This window comes from Indicator indicator, chromosome 2 (assembly GCF_027791375.1).
Source record: "Indicator indicator isolate 239-I01 chromosome 2, UM_Iind_1.1, whole genome shotgun sequence".
NCBI classification, from domain to species: domain Eukaryota; kingdom Metazoa; phylum Chordata; class Aves; order Piciformes; family Indicatoridae; genus Indicator; species Indicator indicator.
The window spans coordinates 26675326-26698740 of record NC_072011.1 but is presented as its reverse complement, the minus strand read 5'-3'; the positions used below and the strand labels follow the sequence as shown (position 1 = coordinate 26698740).

General features: G+C 38.1%; 1 protein-coding gene across 1 annotated transcript in view; it reads left to right on the top strand.

The window, feature by feature from the left end:
- Positions 1 to 23415, top strand: part of PDE10A (phosphodiesterase 10A) — a 180965-nt gene that overhangs the window by 95426 nt on the left and 62124 nt on the right. The window contains exon 3 of the mRNA XM_054399026.1: positions 17012 to 17040. Coding sequence (XP_054255001.1) covers positions 17012 to 17040 — 29 coding nt within the window. The remainder of the gene's footprint in view (positions 1 to 17011; positions 17041 to 23415) is intronic.

The window sequence follows — 23415 nt, the reverse complement described above, 5'->3', positions numbered from 1 at the left end:
TAAAGAAATTGTAAGTATCTAAGGATTTATTCCTGCCTTTTGTACTGAATTCAAATCTGAAGAACCCTTCTAGCTTGTTTATAAATTGCTGGATTGATTTCTTGTACAAATTCAGAATCTTACATATTTGCCATTACTAGGTTTAGCATTTACTAGAAAAACTGCTGTTCTGAAGATCAGTATTTCAAAGACATTGTGGCATTATACATAACAAACTAAGGTGCTCTGTGGTATTAGAAGCTTAGAAAACAGCTTTCTTGCTTATTCCGCTCATGCTTTCAGTAAACATACTTGGCTATGTTCCCATAAAACAGGAATTTGAAGCAGTTTTATCTAGTGGCTTCTTTAAGGATTCCCTTAGGTACTGAAACTGGAGCCTTTTGAGTGCTAGAAAAAGGGTGGGTGGCTTGTATAATATATTACCAATGGAGGACTGAGGGGCTCATCCCTTTCAGCTAATGAATACTTAATGCATTCCAACAAATACAGAATATTTATAGTTGTTTTTTTATTTTCCTGTTGATTTTCTTTTTAAACTATTAGGATGCTAGACAGCCTGTGTTTCTTTGGGCTTAAAGAAAACGTAATTCCCAAAATATAAGAAGTTACAATTCAATTACTAAGTACTGTTTATATTAATATTAGCTGTTAACTCAGGCAACCTTGAGTTCCTAAAAGAATTATATACCTGATTTAGATTATAAGAAATTATTTTATGTGTCAAAGAATGCTATTTCTAAATGATATATAAAATGAGAAATAAGTCTAGTTGTGCTGGATTAACACAGCCCATCTCACAAGCCCCTCTGCCCCCACACAGACAGGAGGGAAAGTAACACACAAAAACCCCTCTGGGTTGAGGTAACAAGTTTACTGAGATTCCATGCTATACAATTACCTTAGCAAAACAAACAGAATCAGCAGCAGAAGCCACCAAGAAAATGGTTCCCCCCACCCAAGCATGCAATAGCCCTGAAGCACACAGCAGCCAGCCCAGTGGAAAAAGCCAACACCCCAAAACCAGAAAACAGAAGCAGCAACTGGAACAGGAAGCCTCTCATGTTACAGTCTGAACTTCAAGCCCCATGATACTTTGCTCAGCCAGCACTTTTCATTTTGAAGTTGGCACAATGGCAGTGTGGTCTTGAATACTCACAGCAGATTCAATTCAATCCATGACTTCCTGCACCCCTTATTCTCTACCATCTACATCATGCCCACCAGCAATTCATAAATTCATAGAATGGTTTAGGTTGGAATGGACCTTGAAGATCATCTAGTTCTGACCCCCCTGCCATGGGCAGGGACCTCTTCCACTGGACCAGATTCCTCAAGGCCTCATCCAACCTGCCCTAGGGAGGGGGCATTTATGACATCCCTGGACAACTTGTTCCAATGTTTCACCACTCTCATTGTAATGAATTGCTTCCTAATATCTAGTCTAATCTACCCTCCTCAAGCTTAAAGCTCTCTCATCCTGTCACTACAAGCCCTCGTAAAAAACTCCCTTCCCAGCTTTTTTGTAGGCCCCCTCCAGGTACTGGAAGGCTGTTATGAGGTCACCATGAAGACATCTTTTTTCCAGGCTCCAGCTCTTGCAGCCTGTCGCCATAGGGGAGGCTCTCCAGCCCTCTGTTCATCTTTGTGGCCCTCTTCTGGGCCTGCTCAGGCAGCTCCATGTCCCTCTTATGCTGGGGGCACCAGAACTGGATACAGTACTCCAGATGGAGTCTCCCAGTGTCAGAGTAGAGGGAAAGAATCACCTCCCTCATTCTGCTTGTTACACTTCTTTTGGTGCATGCCAGGATACGGTTGGCCTGCTGGGCTGCAAGTGCACCTTGCTGGCTCATGTTGAGTTTTTCATCAACTGACACTCCCAAGTCCTTCTCCTTGAGACTGCTCTTGAGCCATTCCTCTCCCAACCTGTATTTGTGCTTGCGCTTTCTCTGACCCAGGTGCAGGACCTTGCACTTGGCCTTGTTGCAATTCCTGAGGGTTGGCTTTGGCCCACCTCTCAAGCCTGTCCAAGTCCTTGTGAATGATATCCCTTCCTTTCAGCATGTCAACTGGACCATGCAGCTTAGTGTCATCCTTGCTGAGGGCACACTCAATCTCACTGTCCATATCATTGGCAAAGATGCTAAACAGTAGTGGTCCCTGTACCAAGCACTGAGGGATGCCACTTGTCACTGGACTCCATTTGGACATTGAGCCATTGATCACATCTCTTGTAAGTGTGACCATCCAGCCTGTTCTTTGTCCAGTTTGTGGTCCACCCTTCAAATCCATACTTTTTTCCAATTTGGTGATCAGGATGTCATAAGAATAGTAAAAAATGCTTTACACAAGTCCAGGTAGGTGACATCAGTTGTTCTTTCTTTATCCAATGATGCTGTAACTCCATCATAGAAAGCCACCAAATGAAGCCATGTTGGTTCACACCAATCATCTCTTCTTCATTTTCTGTATTCCTTTAGTGAGACCTTCAGAAGGATCTACTCCATGGTCTTGCCAGGCTTAGAGGTGAGACTGACTGGGCTACAGTTTCTGGGGTCATCTTTTTTTTTTCTGTTTTGAAGATGTTTCCCCTTTTCCAGGCATCAGGGGCTTCACCAGATTGCTATGACTTTTCAAGTGTGATGGACAGTGGTTGGTCATCTGCTAGTTCCCTCAGGACCTATGGGTGGATCTCATTGGGCCCCATGGACTTGTGCACCTTTAGATTCTTTAGATGGTCTCAGGCTTGCTCTTCACTTAAGAGTGGGCAGATCTTCGTTTTCTCACTCCCCACCTGCGTTTACTGGAGCTTGGGTGGTATACCGAGAGCCCTTGCTGGTGATCTCTGAGGCAAAGTAGTCATTGAGCACCTCAGCCTTCTCTGTTATCTGTCGTAACCAGGTCTCCATTCTCCTTTTGGAGAGGCCCCATCATCATACCCTTGAAATGGAAGAAACCATTAAATCTAGACGTGTTTGCACCAGCTACTTTTCACTAATGAGGATGTCTCTTGGCATCTCCTGCCTGAAGGTGAATGATTATGTTAAATAATAATTCTATTATTCTAAAAGGTGGACATAACTACATACTTTTTAAATTAAATATGAAACTTTTACATATGAAGGAGCTTGTTATGCTAACAAAAATAAAAATCAACACTCATTTTAAGAAAGACGACTTTCACTACCTCCTTAAGAGTCTGCAGACCCTCACACTATTTTATTAGGCACGGAGTAGTCTTGAATAGCCTAGTCATTAAGAAACTGAGAGGGCAATGAGTCCTGTCTGCTCAAGCAGTATTCACTCAAGACAGAACCTCTTGATTCGCAGGAAATAATTCCATGCTCGATATAAGCCTGCACTGCCTGCCTTCAGTTTCCATCCCTGGATGTGTATATCCAGCCTTTCCTTTGCGTTGGTCATTGTGCCTTCATGATTCTAGATTATAGCTACAGTTCACAGAGTTGCTGCAGCTGAAAACTGCCCCAGGGAAAGTGCAGAGGTGGCAGCTCAGGCTTAAACTGGCTTCTGCTGATGTGGACCTGCACTTTGCAGTTTCTCTCTAGATAGGTTCAGCTCTTTAGCAAGAAGCAGTTTTAAATATATTCTAATCTCACATTACATCAGTTGTGGTTTAAACTAGTAAGCACACATTGGCAAAACAGTGGTTAATGTGTGGGTAAGAAATCCATCAAAATTCTTTAAAATCTGAAATAATGCACATTTTGGATTAACATACATCCCTTTCTGAATCATTTTCCATGTAGGTACAGAGACAAGGACTTTTCAAGAATCACACATTAGACTGAATAAAATATACTCAAAGTGGACAGGATGCTTAAAGAAGTTAAACCTTAACACAGATTGTACTAAGAAAAAATTCAGGGAGAAGTGCCTAAATGACTAGGCACATATAGGAACTGATATGTATTAGTTTGGAGTAAAATATGAATTTTCAGTATGTTAGCTATCTCTATTTATGGTGGATCTATTTTGTCATGTTTTGAAGATTACAGGAATCCACAATTTTTTCAAGTAAATTAGAACGTTAACAGACACCACTCTACCAAGTTGAGACATTGATGTGGCAAAAAGAAAGAGGACAGAAGATAAAACAAGCAGAGTACAAATCATATGATTCCAAAGTGAATTCTGTGCAGGCTAATAATTCAAGATGACGAAGAGAACAGCAGATAAAGCATCTCAGGTATCAAATAAGCCAGTCTGGCATGGTATTTGAAAATGCTGACACATGTGCTAGACACATTTGGCTGACCTTTTGTTTATTTCCTGGGACCATCACCTTAGAGAATAAGACTGGAATTTCTGTGGGGATTATTTCAAGAGTAATTGAATTGTTACTTATTCAATATTACAATATGAATTTTACATAGAGGTTTAAGAAAAAGTAAATGTAGCAAAGCCCTGTCAGCTGTCTCATACACTGTCTAACTTGAAACTCTGTATAGAACTGAGCCTCAGAATCCATGGAGTAACTTGAAAAGGACCCTGAAAACTAAATTATTGTTTCAGAGTTTCCCCTGCATTTCTTCTGTGCTTTTGTTTAATTTGTCATTACTTTTTTATATACTAACTCATAAATGTGGGTTTGTAACCATAACTTGTACTTCTATGCTATTTTGAATCCTGCAGCTTTATTTGCGATATTACTGTCTTTTTTATATAGTTAGCCTTGTCTAATGAACTTATAAATACTTCATTCTACTAGAATTTTAATAATACCATCTGCTCACTCGATGGAAAATGGCAAAGCGCATTGAAGCAACTACATTTCTTTTCTTGACAGCTGTATTTTTAAAGCTTAAGTTCCCATTTTTTTATTTTAACAGTGGCCGTGAAAAACATTGCAAACAAAGGGATATGGTCTTGCACATATCTTACTTTGTGAGTTACTCGTATGATTTATCTTTCTTTTTTTGATAAGTAATAAACAGCAATTTTTTTCTTTTAGTTGAACTTGTTTTTTACTGTGGCAGACAGTAAATGAATTGTAGAAAGATGATAAATACATTGCACTTAGTAGTATCTTTGTCCTAGCTTCTTACTCATCGTGGCATCTCTGACCCTCCCTCTCTGTACCTCCTCCTTTTGAAACTGTTTCAATGCTCTTTTCTTTGGCTGTTCTTTCCACCTTTAGTCTTGGTTGCTTTGTTTAGGTTTATGTATATTTATTGAGCCACCAGCTTATTATGTAGTTAATAGGCTATTCTATTTGGTGTACTGTTTTCTGACTTAACTTACAGTGCTGCAATTAGGTGTCAAAACAAATGGTCTGATGTTTAAAAATGGTCAATGAATGAATGAATTAGTCTTGCTGGACATCTGTTGCTTGTGAAAATCATATGACTTTATATGTATGCCTACTTGGATGTGAGACCCGAATGGATTCACTAACGCAGCTTTTGTGTTCCTTAACTAAATAAATGCAGAATATAAAGACAGTGTCTAAGAAGCAGTTGTGTCTCAGGGTTGTTTCTCAAAATTTCTCTTCCAGGTAGTCATGTGGCACGCACTTACGTAAGAAAGTCTTGTTGGTGTTGACAGAACTGTAAGGCAGGCCTGATGCAGGACGTTGCAAAGATTGATGGTGTAACTCACAAAATATGAAATTTTTCAGTTGTTACTGTTTCAAAACTGTTTTGAAAGCACGGGGAGAAGGGGCTTGGATTATGAATTACCCTTTTCAAAGCAAAGGAATAGATTTCTTGCTTGGTTGCTTTCTCTCAGTGTGTGATCATTAGTAGTTCTCTTAGAATGACAATTTGGGAGATAGACACAGCTCCTTATCCCAGCAGGTGGCAACTTCAGCCATGCTGAAGTGGTAGGGTTGACTCTGGTTCCCTTTATTCTAGGAAGAGAAGTGGTATTTCCACTCTCTCTTACTGCTGTGTTAGATATAGTTTATTAGCTTCCCAGCTGATTTCTCTATATATTTCCTGAGTTCTTATTAGTATTTCAATTAATTTACCATCTGCATTGCATTTTGTTAGTTAAATACAAAAGCACATGAAAGTAGTTTTGTCTTGCATGAACACATCATTCACTCTAAGCTTGTATGTCTGCATTTGTAGTTTTGTTTTAGATGTTTCTACTTTTTTTTTTTTTAACTTGTTTCTTGATATCTGTCTGTCAGGTAGGCTGTGAGCAGAAATTTCCCTCTCAGACTGCCCGTGTAATCTGTTCTCTATGTGGTTCCCTTGTAACTTCTAAAAAATGTTGTTCTCATATTGCTAATTACAGAGCTACCCCTGCTTATGATTCAGTGTCAGCTACATCCTTACAGTGGAACAACCACCTGTGCCTGATAGTACAGTCTTCTGTTTGAAGTCTATGCCAAAACTTCTGTACTTAAAGTTGGTATGCAATAGATTTGATGACATAGTGGAGTGTGAGGATATATGCTGGTAGGTATAGTTACAAATGAGAAAATAGTTAGGCCACTGAGGACTGAGTTCTGCCTGCTGATTTTTGTGGAATTGCTCAACCACTGTGGATGAAAGGACTGAGTAATCCAGTCAGAAATGCCAGTATGCCATAGTGCTTAATGATCGTGATTCCTGATGTGTGTGAACTGTTAGGTACCATGATTTTATTGTGTTCAAGTGCTGAAGTGTCTGATGTTGGCTGTCCCAGTGTCCTCAAGGTTTACAAAAGGCCAACTAGAAAATTATTGTTTTCAGCTGGAAACTGCTACATGTCACATTTTTTATGTTGCCTTTAAGTAAGCTCACTTACAGTCTATCATTACAACCTTCATCACTTATTTCATAAATTAAATCAGAGATTCATTATATGGTGCAGAGCCTTAAGATGATCCTATAGGTTCACAACTGACTGATTCCCCACAAATCAGTGAATTGTCATTCTCACTTAAGCCACAGTAAATCATTATGTGGTATCATAGTTAGAATATTTAACTTCCTTTCATTTAAAGGAATTTGGTGTTCAGTGTGTCTAGAGATTTTTTGAAACCCTGATGCCTATTGCTGCCTGAAAACTTTTCTAAGTGTGGCCTAGTGTCTTCCACTAGGGAGAATTAAAATTTTGCATTTGTTGAAATGCCGTTGTAAGAATAATGAACTCCACAATGTGTGGACTTGTTGTTGTACAGCAGCCAGAAAGATACATGTGTGGGGGGTGTTTGGTTGGGGTGGGTTTTGGTTTGGTTGGTTTGGTTTTTTTTCCTTGTATAAATCCTGTGGATTATAATTATCTGTTGTTATAAATCGGTTTTGTAGTAAAATTGTCTAGTTTAGAAAGTCAGAAGGTTCTGTCATTAGAGAGAGGTATCTGTAACATTTTGTAATTACATGTTCTGTTCCTTTACATTCACTGAAGTTATAATTATAGTTATAATTGTTTTTTTCTAACAGTCTCCTCCTTGCAAGAAACATGTTTCACTTATGGTAGTACCGATAAGTAGTAGCTAATTCAGTCTTTTGGTTTCAATCTATTTGTTCTGTTAGTGCAATGTGTAATATTTTTCAAAGACTCCAAAGTCCTGAATTATCCGCACATCATTTTCTGTGACATTCGCCACACAGTCACTGAGAGCTTGATTATGATTACAAACAAATCAGCTGAAATATCTGAAAAGGGCTTAATCTGTAAATTTTATTGTCACTTTTTTCTTCATTTATATCCAGATTAATTTGAACATTTTTCTTAGTTCTGCAGTTCTCAATCTCTAGAGTAAAATAAATAAATCTCTAATGCAAATGCACGTATGTTGCAGTTACAGTAGGGTTTCTTCAGAGGGATTGAAATAATTCCCCTGACGTAAATGTGTTTCACACCAGATCACTACACCCTCCCATGAGGTAACCTATCATCCTTGTTGATGTTAGCAAACTTTTCCTCTGGGGCATTTTCTTTTGTTTCTTTAAGTCAGCTGCTCTAAGGAGAAGAAAACTGCTCAGTCTTGCTTTCACTGCAGATGTTGAAGATTTTACTTCAAAGTTCAGTAACATGACATTTGTTTTCAATGTAGTTAGAGACACGCAAACAAGAAAACCAAGCAGGCTGCAAAACTACTTTAGATCCTCCATAGCAGATAAACACTGGAATCTGAACATTTAAATAACTTGTTAAGATTCTGATAGCTTGCAGTTTTATTACATGGACATGTTTTTCCCTAAAAAAAACCCGAATCCTGTATGTTTGTAAGGAGAAAGAGGTGGGAATACAGTAAATAAAGGTAGGGATGAGGAAAATACAGTAATAATTAAGGGAATAATTTTAGGAAAAATACTGGTATCTGATGCTTTCCCCCCCTAGGTAGGTGTAAGATTACATTTTTGCAAACAAGTGTAAGATTACTATATTCTTTGCTCTCACTATGCCATATGTACTATTTGCTGCTCCAGGAGCTGAGAACCTGATGACATTTTTTGGCCTATTTGAGACTACAAACCTTTGAAATCTCACTCCATGCCAGCAATGGGAGCTTCATTGAACTGAGCTCTGTTGCCTCTAGGATCCTGCTCCTTGCCTGGTGGGGCTGAGAGTAGAGGATGGGCTACATATGTTGGGGGAGGAGGAAGAAGTGCTTTACCTTGAAATACTCCACACAGATTATCAGTCAGGAAGAGATACTCATGTACTAGGAATGAGCAACCCAAGTCCAAGAGGGCTGTCAGGGTCCAAAGAGTATGCATAATAACACGTTTTTAATATACCCAAATGTCTTGCAGTGGACAAGATATAATGTGACTTTCTCAGGGTGCTGGAGCTTTGTAGGATGTGCTTTAAGTAGTGTTCTTTTTTTAATAGTCTCCTTCAGCCCTGGATCACTGTAGGTAACAATAATGATGTGACATTAAATACATAAAAGCATTTCTGGTTTACAATGCCGCATACTGTAACAGGTCTATTGATTTGAATGGGATTGCTTGAGGTATGTGTCTGAGTAGTAGTTGTGCCAATAGCAATGTAATTTTTTCCTTCTTTTTGAGAACACCTGCTGAACACAACAAAACTTCAAACTTTTTGAAATATATTTGAAACACATTCAAAAGGGAAGGAACAGCTCTATCAAACAGTGAGAGAACAGCTGAGAAGAATTGTCACTGTTTCTGAAATACATCAATTGCAGTAAACTTTGAGGATAGCAAACTCAGCAACTAGCAGGATTCTGGGATCAAAAAATAGGAGAAAATCAAGTTTGATTTAACAGGAGCGATACTGAAATTGTATTACTGCTGGGTGAGAGGCTTCCTTCACCAACTGTTTACCAGTCCTGTAATCATTTTTAAAGAGAGCTGCCTACAAAAGCTACTGGCAGTAAATGTCAAACAGAAACAGGCAAGAAAAGTGGTAGATACTGGCAAAAATGTGTAGCTGTATACTGGTAAGTATCAAAAAAGTCTAAATTTTTATACATGCTCTTCAGTACATATAAACAAGATGATTGTACTTCATTGACTGACAAGATGGATGACCTAACCAATTTTACAGTCTCTTTATTCAGTAGTCATGTTGAATAAGATGTCAAGTCATAGGCTAGTTCCCATAAAACACAGTTACAGTCTTTCTTGGTGAAGTACATTCACTCCTTGAAACTAGTATGTTTCTTACTGGTAGTCAGAGATTGGTTTCCAACGTAATTTTTGCTGAGGTGTATTCAACTTGAGAGTCTTCTGCTGGATTTTGTGAAACTTTTAACTGATGTGAGGAATATGTCATTCCACAAGTTCAGAGGCACAGCCATCATCCTACTATTTAAACAGAAGGGAGAAGGTAAGTTAATTATAAAGCAGTTTTCTCAATCGTAATTTTGTGGAAATACCCTTCTTAGATTAGAATAAATTGTGACATCAAGTATACAGCTGAGAATTATCGTCTGTAGATATGGAACATGCAGAGCTGTTCCATATGGGAAGGGACTTTTTAGGCTATCAGGTAGTGACAGGACTAGGGGGAATGGAATAAAGCTGGAAGTGGGGAGATTCAGGCTGGATGTGAGGAAGAAGTTCTTCACCATGAGGGTGGTGAGAGCCTGGAATGGGTTGTCCAGGGAGGTGGTTGAGGCCCCATCCCTGCAGGTGTTTAAGGCCAGGCTGGATGAGGCTGTGGCCAGCCTGATCTAGGGTGAGGTGTCCCTGCCCATGGTGGGGGGGTTGGAACTAGATGACCCTTGTGGTCCCTTCCAACCCTGACTGATTCTATGATTCTAATATATTTTTGCATTGCAAAACAGTGTCAGGAGCAAGCGAAATCTGGATCTTCTTATGCCTTTCTGTTCTCACAAGGGCTTCTGATACTTTCAAAAGATCCCTTTCAAAATTTTCAATCCTGAATAGGTTGTCCTGCAAAATTGCTCCAAATATTTCATCATGTTTTGTGAGGGCTATGACTGTAGAAAAGAATGAGAAACATTTACTGTAGTAGAGTCAAATGCAGCTGTTTTCTGGCTCCTGTTTTGTGTAGTGTGCTGTCTGCTTATGTGCAAAGGAGTGTATAAAAATTTTAGGGTGCCTGACAGATGATATGATTCTCTGCTTGCCATCTGCAATGAAGTCTTGTGTCAAGATTTATTTATTTTCTGATCCTTGTGACTTTGCTGTTTAAGAAGAGGAAGTACTGAGCAACCTTTACAAAGAATTTTGGAAATTTGGATCTTACTGTTGATGTAAAAAAAGCTAGGATTTATGTTTTATCCTGATTCAAGATAAGAAACCTAGTCTGACACTGTGCATCAATACTAATGACTGTTCCTTTTCAATGCCTAAGCCTATGTCTAAGCAAACTGTCCTACATTCGTTTTCTATGAAATAACATTACCAGTACTTCTGAATTGTGAAATAAATCCAGACAGTTGAAAGTCAAGCTAGCTGTACAGGTTTTCTCACAGAGATTTCGCATTAAGAAACAGAAGGCTCAGGCCTTGAGCAGCTGAGTCTAGTTGTGAGGCATCCCTGCCCATGGCAGGGAGGTTGGAGTAGGTCTCTAAGGTCCCTAACAACCTAAGCCGTTCTATGGCTCTATGAAGAATAGTTTTGAATGATGGCTTTAGCATTTCTTTTATGTGTATGGTAGTTGCTGCTTTAGCAAGCTTGCCCTGAGCTAAGGTGTCTTTGAAAGATCATACACGTTCAGCAGAGACATAAGCTGCCGGAGGGGACATAAGCTGCCAGAAGCAAGGCGTCTAAAATGAGGACTATGTCAAACAAAGATTGCCATTAAAATTGACTGACCAACTCATCTAATGTAGTTCTGCTACAGAAATAAATTAGCCCTGGTAAACTTTATTGATGATGGTGAGATCAATCTTTAACCAATATAGACTTACTGATGTGGAATTTTTGTTGATGTGTGGGTGTATGTCACTTCTCAAAGGAAAAAAAAAATCAGCGAAGATATTTATGCTGGTCTAATTGCATTCCAAACACCTTATTAGCTGAAGGAAAAGGAGCCTAAAGCAAATTTTGAAAAGAAAAATTAGTAGGTCAGTCTGACATCTGCTGTGTGGGAAAACATTCCTTGGGAAAATGTGACTGTACAGCTATTTGGGATCTCATAAACAGAATTATGCCTAAGCATTTGTTTGCTGTCATCAACAACAGTGGTGGACCAAGCAACAGTACTTAACTGCACAGAAGAAACAACAGCATAAGAAAGGGAGCAAGTACAATATTATTTCTTCAAAAGAGTTCCTGTGATAAAACTAACTAAGCACTAGGATTATTAAATGCATCAGAATATAGTAGCTAACATGTTGCAAGCTTGCTTTGCATTGAAGTTGTCCTTGTTGGCTACCTTAGCATCTTGCAGTTGTCAGAGAATCATTCACATTTGGCTTTTCATAGAATCAGAGTGGACTGGGTTGGATGGGACCTGTAGAGGTCATCTAGTCCATTAAAAAAAAAAAGTAGAAATGCAAATATGAAATCAGATTTATTGTTGTTTTCTTTTTTTAACACACAAAATAAAATAGAAATTTATCCTATTAAATGAACTAGTACACAATTTAACATACCTTTAAAAGGAGAACCTCAAACCAAACTAAATCTGGTATCATGTTTATTGTGCCAAATGGCAAACCTGGCCTCGTTTCTACTGTGTCAAGTCCAAAACCTTCTGTGGAGTTTGTTTTCTGTTTGTTACCTTTCTTGATTTCTGCTTTCTTGGTTTAGGATGGAAGCTTTCCCAGATAATATTGTCTTTAATTACCATATCAATTACTATGCCTATCTGTAGTGTGCTGTGCAGTTGTTATTTTAAATTGTACAGGTAGTAAATCTGAGGTATTAAAGTCTGCTAAATTCTAAATCTTATTATGGAACTCTTCTCATTCTTCCATGATGCCTCCTGATGTCACTAACCTCTGAAGAGAGAGCTTTTAAAATCATAATGTTTTCAAAGCTGTCAAAATAAAACTGAGTGTAACTTTTCTTTTTTTGTGATCTAGGATAGTTACCTGCTTTTGGAAGTTTAGAAAGTGAAACATTTTCTGCAGATTTAGTGGGCTGAACCAGCTCACTGTGGGATAGAACAACAGTATTGCTGGTGCAAGGGGTTTGGTCAGCAAACTTGGTGTATGGAGATGGGGAAGCCTTTGAAATATAGCTCCCCAAGTTTCCTGTTCTTCCAGCTGCAGTACCAGTGCATGTTTATGCTCAAATTAACAGGACAGTGGGATTTATAGCATCAGCTCAGCTAGGGTATTCTGATAGGTTACTGATGCATGACTGCTGCTTCTAGAAGACAAAATTACCTCTTGGTTGGTTAGTGTGCTCTGCTGAGCTGCTCACATCACACTGCATCAGGCCAGGTCGAGTATCATGGTGTTAAAAATACAGCTTGCAACACCCTCAATTCAGCAGTGCAGCCAAGGTAAGGAGCACATTTACAGTGATGTATTTTCAAGATTTCATTACCTTAGTTCTGAAACTGGTAACAATTTTGGCATATTCAGAGTTTCAGAACTAAATCATGCATGTTTCTTGTACTACTCTGTGTTCATCATGTCAGGTATTGCGAAAAATTTGCACATTCCTCCTAGTTGTGTGAATGGGAATACTACCAACAAAGGAGATTGGGAGGGTAACAGCTCTTCATGTATCGTGGTTGATTGTATTTGATGTCTAAAGAAAAAGTGAACTCCAACTGAAAAGTTTCTGGAGCATTTGTGTGATCTCTTTCACAAACATTTGCCTTCTCCCAGGGTGTTTATTACCTTCAGTGCAGACACTAAGATGGCAATTTCCCCTATCCAGCTATAATAATAGAATCATAGAATCATTTTGGTTGGAAAAGTCTGCCAAGATCATTGAGTCCAACTATTAATCACTGTCAAGTCCACCACTAAACTATGTGCCTCAGCACCACATCTATACATTTTTTAGATACCTCTGGAGATGGTGACTCAAACACTTCCCTGGGCAGCCTGCTCCAGTGCTTGACAACTCTTTAAGTGAAGAATTCGTTTTCCTAATGTCCAATCTAAACCTCCTCTGGCACAACCTAAGGCAGGTTCCTCATATCCTATCACTTGTTCCTTGGGAGATGCCCACCTTGCTACAACATCCTCCCATGTAGTTGCAGAGATCAATAAGGTCTTCCCTAAGCTTCTTTTCTCCAGACTAAACAACTTCAGTTGCCTCAACTGCTCCTCATAAGACTTGTTCTGCAGATCTTTCACCAACTTCATTGCTCTTCTCTGGACATGCTCCAGCAACTCAATGCCTTTCTTGTAGTGAGGGGCCTGAAACTGAGCCCACTCCTCAAGGTGTGGCCTCACCAGTGGTGAGCACAGGGAAAGAATCACTTCTCTGGCCCTTCTGGTCACACTATTGCCGATGCAGCCCAGGATCCTGTTGGTCTTCTTGGCTACCTGGGCACACGCTGGCTCATGTTCAGCTGGCTACTCATCAATGTGAATAGGTCTTTCTCTGCTGAGCAGCTTTTCCAGACACCCCAAGCCTGGAGCGTTCATGGGTTTGTTGTGACCCAAGTGCAAGACCCAGAAGTTGGCCTTTTTGAATCTCATACAGTTAGCCTAAGCCCATCAATCCAGCCTGTGTTTTGGCTATTACAGTAAATCGTGGGAAAAGCTGCTGTTCCAATGGTTTTCCCTTTGTTTAGATTGAAGAAACAAAGTTGTAAAGGAGGAATGGTACTCTGTGCTATGGATAAAACCACAGCAAACTGTTACTTGCACTGAGGTGTATGTGCATGCTATTAGTTTACATGTACTTGGGCCTTGAAGACTGCATCTTTGGAGAAGCAATTTGATTCACTCCAGGTTCATGAGGTCGCTTTTATTCATTTACTCTTGGGGGAAAAAAGGCCTCTTGTTAGGCCATTTGTTTCTTTTAATAAGAAAATTATTTTCTATCTCACTTATGTAGTAATTTAACTTGTATCTAGATCTATTAACAGAATATTTTATGCTATTTTTTCTGTCATCCTTTGCTTTCCTCCATCCTCTAAAAATATCTTTCATTTTTTCTATCAATTTAAAATTATTGAATCACAAACTTTATCTGTGGAGTTCTAATTCCAAACTTCTCAAATACTTTTTTTACCTTACTTCTGAAGAAATGGTATATTGATTTTATCTTCTTTATTTTGAAAAAGTATTGTCTCTAGTAATTGTGCCATAAAATTTATCTCTGTTGAGTAAAATAGGTGTTATTTTTCACTTCCTGATCTGTTAGCATGTCTTTTAACCTCCTCACAGAAAGAAATCAAAAGTTCTTTGATGTAATGACTGTCGGCCTATTATTGGAAGCTGCAGTGGTGGTTATGTCTTACAATGGTGTGAAATCCGTAGGATTGTGATGGTAGCCATTTCTAATAGGTATGTTACAGTAAATTGATTTTGTTCTCATGCTTTTCAGCATATAAATACATGGGTAGGGAGATGCGGGATTGAAGGTAATTCGAAAAATAAGATTTTTTTTCAAGGTATGAAAAGAGGTTTATATTGGTAAATGCTGCTTTCTTTACATGGGGACAAAAAGTTTCTAATTTTACTTACACGGTAGTGGCCTCTTACTTGTTAGCACTCTGGAGAAAGATACTGGTCTTACAAAACATGAAGCTTTTAAAATGTTAGCTCGGTATTTAGTAACTGTTGCAAAACAGGTAACATGTTATGACTTACTCCTTGCAAACAGAAAGCAGGCTCCTAAATCATTCCTGTGTCATTCTGCAAGTCCCTGTTGTGTTTTCCTGAAGTGCAGTATTGCCTCTGGTTCTGGACCTTCCCATCCTGGAAGGATGCAGAGAGATAAGAGGTGGCAGGAGTGGTGAGGGCACCCAGCAGTGCTGAATGGCTTGCAGCAAGGCAGAATAGGCTTTGATGGGGTGAGAAGCAAAGAAAGTCTTGTTTGAGAGATCTGTAGAATCACAAGTTACAGGATGCCACAGGTGCCATCAGATTAAATTCATAACGTACAGATCCAGAATAAAATATTTTTTCTTATAATAAGTCTTCAAAAGGTGGAACTCGGAGAATGTTGGGAATCCTAAAGGATGATGGCTGAGGTTTATAAACCAAAATCTAACAGCCCTCCTACCCCACTGAAGTGTGAGGAAGAAAACCCCATGCTAGCCTTTTAAACAGAAAAATATCACCACTGATTCAAGAAATGTTTAATCCGTTGGTTACTGAAGGCCAAGAGTATACTCCAGGGTAAGCATCATTATATCTGTTATGACTTGGTTTTCATAGAATCATAAAATGGTATAGGTTGGAAGGGACCTTGGAGGTCATCTATTCCAACCTCCCTGCCACAGGCAGGGATGTTTTCTGTCATTCACATCTTCTGTTGCTCACTGTGAGAAATAAGGTAATAGGGGAGATAGATTTGGAGTCTTAACTTCTTATTCTTATAACTCATATGTAATTTGGTCTAGTTAAGGACGATTCTGTGATCACTGAACATTGCCAGTTATGTCTTATTGCATTGCAAACAACAGAAATACCTTAAATAGATCAACTAAGTTTATCTCTGTGTTCTGCATGTGCAAATTACTGGTATATCATTTAACTGAGGGGAAGAGAAGAGTAATATTCATTCAAAATTGTGAAGTATTAGAAATATTGGTATCACCCAATCTTGATAAGAAATTGGTATGATAATTGAGAGATAATTTCTTGCACTGGATATTGGGTCTTCAATCTCTTCTAAAAAGTATTTTTGGTAACTTAAAATTAATTTCCAAAGCATATTAATTTTATTCCTATTGTCAAATAAAATGCTATAAATAGTTCCCTTTGTGTTTTCAGAAACAGATAACCAATTGGAGCGTTGTAAGGATGTGTTTAAGCTGCTTTTGATGTGATCAAAATGGACTTTGGAAACATTTCCTGTGGCAGATGTGTTCTTGCGGCAGATGTGTTCTTGCTGTATAGCAACTTTCCCTTTATTTTTAGAAATCCAACTCAATCTTTATTGTACCTGTGTTGAATTGCAAAAAATACATGCATGCCTGCTTGCATTTGAAAGGACAAAATTCATATATATATTTATGTATTTTTATATGTATCTCTCTATATATGTATACACGTTGTAATGTATCTGCTTTTAATGTATTTTGCTACATCACATCACTGATATTCTGGTAGTCTTAAGGTCACAAGTTTCTTCTTCCACATCCAAAGAAATCAATAGGAAGAGATTCTTTGATCTTCAGAACCTAATGTCTAAGTCTGCTCACTACATTGCTTGTATATATAGGATGCTGGTGACGTATTTTGTAGCAAAGGGCTTTTACTTCTCAGACTATGCCATACTAATAATTGTCTTACTGAATTGGAATATAAATGTGATAGAATGATATAGGACTTAATGGTTTAATTAGTCTGTGAAGTGATTTATGAAATGTAGGTAGGAAATTTTGTATTCTTAAATAATTCAGGACAGTATTCTTGAATACTTTATCCTACTACTATATTGAATTTTGTACAATGGTGCGAAAACTGAGGTCTGGTGTCATGTTCTTCATTCAGTCATGTCTAATTCTTTGTTTTATTTCCTTTTAGATGAGCCCACTCCTAAAGAAGTCAGCAGGGTAAGTAAGTGCTGCTCTCTGTGCTCTCTAAAAAAAGAATTGCAGTCTCTGAGACTCACTGTTCACTCGAGATGGTTTTTGTGCAATCTCTGGCCAAGATCTGACTCTCTTCTGGGGACATAGTGGATCTCCAGATTGGGGGGAGGTGGGGGAGGGGAGAAGGTGAACTGACAAGAGAACAGTTAATAAGGGAAAAAAGTATCAAGAACACTTGATTGGCAGTAAGTGAAAAGTTGGTTTACATTAATAAATTCAGAGTTCCTATAGTTCTATTTTCCTGATTGAGATTTAAAAAGATACTTCACAGAAAATCATGGGCATAGCAGCAAGACTAGTTAATCAGTGTTACTGCCTCACAAGTGTAAGAGGAAACAAGGGAAAGAATATACCTTATTTAATAATTCCCTTGGAGATGTGTTGTGGGTACAGATGAGCTAAATTCTTTAATTTGAAATATTTTGCAGTCTACTGTATGAAATATAATGTAAAATCTTTAAGTAACATACTCTGTCTTGCAGAATAGTTAGGGGGATCTGTTAGAAATCACTGCCTTTGCCAAAATTGGTAAATGATAGTACAGGACACTCTGTTGTTCACAGATGTGTTCAGTCAGCCCGAAGCACCCACATGTTATTTCATGTCAGATGAGGGAGCCACTTACAGCTTCCTGTGGTGGAATCATATCCCTCTTTTATTCCTCTTCTTGAACATGTTGCATAGACTATTTAATGTTTCCAGAAGAAACACAATATTGTCAGACACATATTAAAAACAAGGCTGGTTGAAACACTGTAAAAGCTGTCTAAGTGGTCTTGCTCTCGGTAGAAGTCATATGGAAAACACTAGGGTATAGAAGGAGTGAAAAAATGCTGGCAGTGGAAACTTCTGGTAACCCTGAGAGCCGGTGGTTGGTGTAAGGAAGAACTGAAGTTCACCTCTGGTGAGATCTTGTGAGATTATGCATAATCTTGTGATATCATGCAAAAGATTAAATGATGTCTACAATGATTTTTTTCAAGCAGAAGTTCTCAGTGTATGTGATGTGCTATGGATGTATATGGAATTTAGGTGAAAAGTAATGATTTAGTAATTGTCCATGTTTTTTGGTCACTCCTTAGTATGCAACAGTTACAACAGTTGAGTAAATACCTATTGGTGCAACTAAAGAATATTGTTGTTAATGTATCTGTTTATATTGTTTTGAGTTCAAAATAATTAAACATCTGCCCCAAAATCTCAGCAGCTGTAAATATTTATGTGGAAGAATGTTCTTTTTAATTATCATTAATTTGGTAAATAGATGCACGTTTTACCCAAACTAACGCTCTGTAAAATGAAGTTACAGAATATCTAGGTTACCACATTTGAGCCCTTCAATGCAAAAAAAGCAAGCTCTGGAACCTTGATGCCTCTTGAGTCTGCCCTGCCAATCACCCCCTCTGTGTCTCACACATGCTGGTCCCAGCCGTCTCAGCCCCTTCATATATATATAGTGACTCTGAGTTTTCCAAAAGATGGCTGGGCTGTCACTTCTGAGTCCTGGAATCAGACTGTGCAGATGATACTAAAGATGTTCTTAAGTAAAGATATTCTCCCTTAGTTCTTTCAGCTATCAGTCATTGTGTAGTTGCTGTGTATACCATGTTACATAATTTTTTTTTTTATTTTTTTATGTACAATACGAGGGCAATCAGTACTGCACCATACTGCAAATGTACTAAATGTTTGTTACAGTTTTCTTGAATGATGCCATATATTATAATTTAGATCATTGCAATGCATCCTCTTTTCTTCAGCAGTAGCTCAAACAGATGTCAGTTTAATTAAAATCTGAATGGAAATTAGAATTTAAATTAGGAAAGTTCTATACATAGATGTTTTTCAGACAAAAAGACATGTTTATGCTGACTGAAGAACGATGATCTTTGAAGTCATTAAGTATTACAATTTTATTTCTGAAAATACCTACAAGAAACTTATACCATGGGGAAGTCTACTGAAGGGAAACTTATTGCAGAATTAAATCAACAACTGTTTTAAAACACTATATTAGTAAGGAGCCAATATAGATATTTGCTGAAAAAAAAAGTGGATTTTATCACAGGAATTTTTTTTTTCCATCTTTCAATCCTGGGTAGAATGAAAACATTTAAACATTCATAGTCATATTCTGTCACATCAGTTGCTTCAATAAACTCCTCTTGTGCTTACAAAGGGCAACAGAATTAGATTGGGGTAGGATAGTTTTAGTTAGATTTGTCTAACCCCTTTCACTACCCCAAAAGCCTCACTTTTTTCTTTATAAACATGCAGGTTTATAAGATTGTTTTAGGGACTCTGAATACTGAACATGTCATGTCCTTCATTTGCCTTTTTTTTTTTCTCCAATCAGCGAAATGCAGTAGGATGAGTGGCATCCAGATTTTTTAAAATCTTTTTATTCTTGAGTTATTGGAAGGAAATTTCAGGATTTTAAAGGATTTATATTGAAGTTTCAGTCTTTGAATATTGAAGAGGTTCTGAAAACTGCTGTTGTGTCTAAACTGCATTTTGAGTCTTTTGCATTCTTAGCAGCTTAGCAGAAGAACAAAAATAAAGTAGCCGTCTTGGCTATCAGCATTACATTGCATGTTTTTGAAATGATAAAGTTGGAGAAATATTCCACATATTTTAAAATCTGGTACTTGTAGAACAGAAAAGGAGCTTTTCCGAGTTTGTGATTTTTAAATCTGGTCAACTAATGGCAAATTCATCAACATTTTGGTGTTCAGAAGTTATATATAAAGATATCATAGATTGACCTTACATAGTAGCTGATGGATTGGGGGGGGGGGGGGAGGGGGGGGGCACTGTAGAGAGAAAAAAAGTACAGTTTCACAAATTCTGTATACTGCTTTTGGCATAAAGGCAACTGTGATTACAAGATACCTCATGAGCATCTGTGACCAAACAGTGAACCTGTGACCTTTTTTCTACCTGCTAGATTCCAGTATTTTTGAAATATATGTAACTGAGGACAGAATCTCTTTTTCACGTGGTGTAGTATTGGGAACATCCTTGGAAATGCTGAATTTCTTCTGCTTACTGATTGCACAGATGTATGCTGGCTGATCCCACCTATTCTAGCTACAGAGTGGTTATCTGGACATTGGGATTGCAGAAAGAAAACTGACTATTGTACTGTTTTGCTGAAGAAAACTTCAGCTGAATTTTATACTTTGTTTTTGCTGTTTTATCTGCAGAAGAAGCAATATCATTTATATCTAGACTAAAGATGCATTTATTTTATAATATTAGTGAAAACTGTGCATTGGAGACATGTTATTCTTTTCAGCTGGCACAAATAGCCCCATTCCTACATGAACTATAGGCAGGATTTTGTTCTGTGTGCTGCTCCCATGATCACGGTGTGCTCTTTTGTACCTCAGATTCTGAAATTTAAAGACAAATGCTCTCTGTTCCTGATATGGTCAGAGCAAAATTAGCTGTTGTTGATTTAGCTTAATGACTTTTCATTCCATGTTTACTTAAACAAGACTTCAGTGAAGCTGCCTCTTGGCAAGTACCTTTGCTTTGTAAACTCTGGTGATGCCAATAGCAATTTACTTTGCAGAAGTTTACCATACGCACACCAGAAAATTATTACCTAACAAGTGACTAGCTCATTTACAGTACTTTATTCTTGGAAACAGGAATTATACTTTAATCCTTTCTTTTCCCCTTTTTGGACTTGCAGCTTTTAGCAGCTGCCTTGGCAGCAGCTAGCACCCAGCACGGTATGTCACTGACAGTTACAGAATTAGCAAGTGTGTTTTCAGTAAATAGCTGTGGTAATTGCATGTATCTTCACCATCTAACTGATAATAAAAGTTCGGGCTTTTTGTGACACATTGTCAAAACAAGCTCATTCTTGTAGTATTTCTTTACAAAAGATGGGATTTACATGTTTTCACTCAGTCCCAGAACTGAAGACTGACAAATTAATCAAAAAGTTAGGGGAACTAGAACAAACATGTATATTTAGCCTTTAGGAGTGATGCAAGTGGCATTGCACCCGTTATCATGGTGCTTGTATAAGCTGATTTCTTTATAAAGAAAATCCTGTGGATACTGTGGTAGTGAAAAGCAACAGTGGTAGGAAAATGAGGAAGTTTATTTTTAATTTTGTACATGCTGTTTTCAGAGTGCTTGCAAGTGAAGTATTAGGAAGGAATTTGATTTTAAAAAAAGCAGAGCAATATTCAGCCTTGTCAACTTAAAACGAAGCTCGTTATGCTGTTTTATTATATAATCTGAAGAGGTGATATAATTGAGATATTTATGAAGTTTATGAGCCTTACAGTTAATAACAGCTTGTATTGTTACTTCTATATAATCTTATGTTCTTTTCTCGTAAGCCAAGCCTTTACTTTTTATTATGTCTTTTTCCTATTACTAGTGAAGTAATTTATTTCAGTGTTACCATTTGGTAACAGAGAAGGAGCTGAGGGAAAGATTAGAATTGGTTGCTGATAAATGGGGGCTATTTGTCAAAAAGCTTCTTGTAGGGAAGGTGTTCACCATCTCCAAGGCTTAGGAATCAGCTACAAAAAAGGTTGGTAAACATGTGCCTTGAAAATCAGTGAACCCTTTCTGTACAAAGTGAGAGCTGGTTTGCATCTTTAGACGTAATAGGGCCTGTCCTGCCAAATGTCATCTCATATTTTCCCTTCTTTGCTTTTGTGAAGAGCATTTGATGTGTGAGCAAGCAGTTCACAAATACCTGTGTGTATGGTGCAGCCGTGCTAAATTTTATTTACTGAGCAGCTTCTAACCCACGTCTTCTCCAGTCAAAACAAGAAGAATAGATGTCAGGCAAATGCGTGTAGAAGCAGTTTTCTCCAATGCTACGTGCAAGCATTAAAATGAATCACCTCAGCTCTTTATAGCTTCTTGCTTTCCAGTGTCCAAGTTTAAACAAAACCAGTTACTCTGGCCAACCCCGGTTACCTCTTCTGATTTTTTTGGAGGTGAGAGATTTTTCTGAGCTTCCTCTCCAGATTCACTGCTCCTTTGAAAGTCAGCTCTGCACTATAAGCTTGCTTACCACGTTCTCTCTACTTTTATTTTTCAGTCTGAGGATTTGACGTCCTTTGGCTCAGCATTTCCACCTTGAAGGAAGCAAGCAGTTTTATTCCTTTCTGTAGGTTTTTTTGGTGGGTTTTTTTCCTTTTTGTGGGGGGAGGGGCTTGTGTTGGGGTTTTTTTGGTGTGTTTTTTTTTTTCTTTTTTAATCAAGTCCAGATGAACATTTTGGTTCTTCACATGTCCAGGTTAGATGTATTTTCAGTGTTATTAGGACACAGTTATTTCTTAATCATCTGTGCCCAAAAATGATAAACATTAGTTTCTATGCAAGATGTGAATTAGCCATCAGTGCATCTAAACAATGCAAAACAATTGCCATGCCTACAGAAGATACACATAAATATATGTACGTATCAAACAGGTACAGCATCTAACTTACATGCACATAAAAATGACATGAAAAAAGAGTTTGTGTCTATTTCCCATTATTAATTAATTTCATTATCATTTATTAAATATTTTGGCTTTTTTTTTACAAGCATTTCTTTCTTTATGACCACTGGTCATCAGAAATGCAGTAACATTACTGCAACTGAAATACAATGATTTCTTGCATTTGAAGAAGTAGGTGACTGTAGTAATACAAGATCCAGACTTTTCTCTTTGTGAATTCAATGTCTGAATACTCATTATGGTAAGGTGTAGTGATAGCTGGAATGAATATTCTAGGCACTTTTTAAACAAGATGTCTCTTACAAGGCTGCCTTTGCTTACAAGGGACTGGATTTGCTTATTAGTATGTTCTTCTCTATGCATTCCTTTAGGGTTGGAGGGGAAAAAAAGGAGGAGGCAAGACTATACTTCAGTTTTAAAACCTGCTTATGATGTGGGCAAATAGAGTAATGACCCCACAATTCTTAAAGCAAGTGTGATAGAATCATTCAGGCTGGAAAAGACTTCTAAGATCGTCAAGTCCAACTGTCAACCCGACACTGCCATGACCATTAAACCATGTCCTGAAGTACCATGTGGTGGTTGGGGGCTAGATGCCCACCAAAGCCACTCTATCGCTTCCCTTATAAGATGGACAGGGGAGAGGGAAAATACAGTGAGGCCCATGGGTCAAGATAGAAGCAATTTAATAGGATGAAAAGCAAAAGCAAAGGCCAAGGCCAGCTGCAGAAGCAAGAGCTTCCAGACGATGTCTGGCTGCTCTCCAGGAAGCAGGGCTGCAATACATTTAGTGTTTGCTCTGGAGAATAGACATCATCAACGAATGTCCACACACTTCCTTCTTACACTTAGCTTT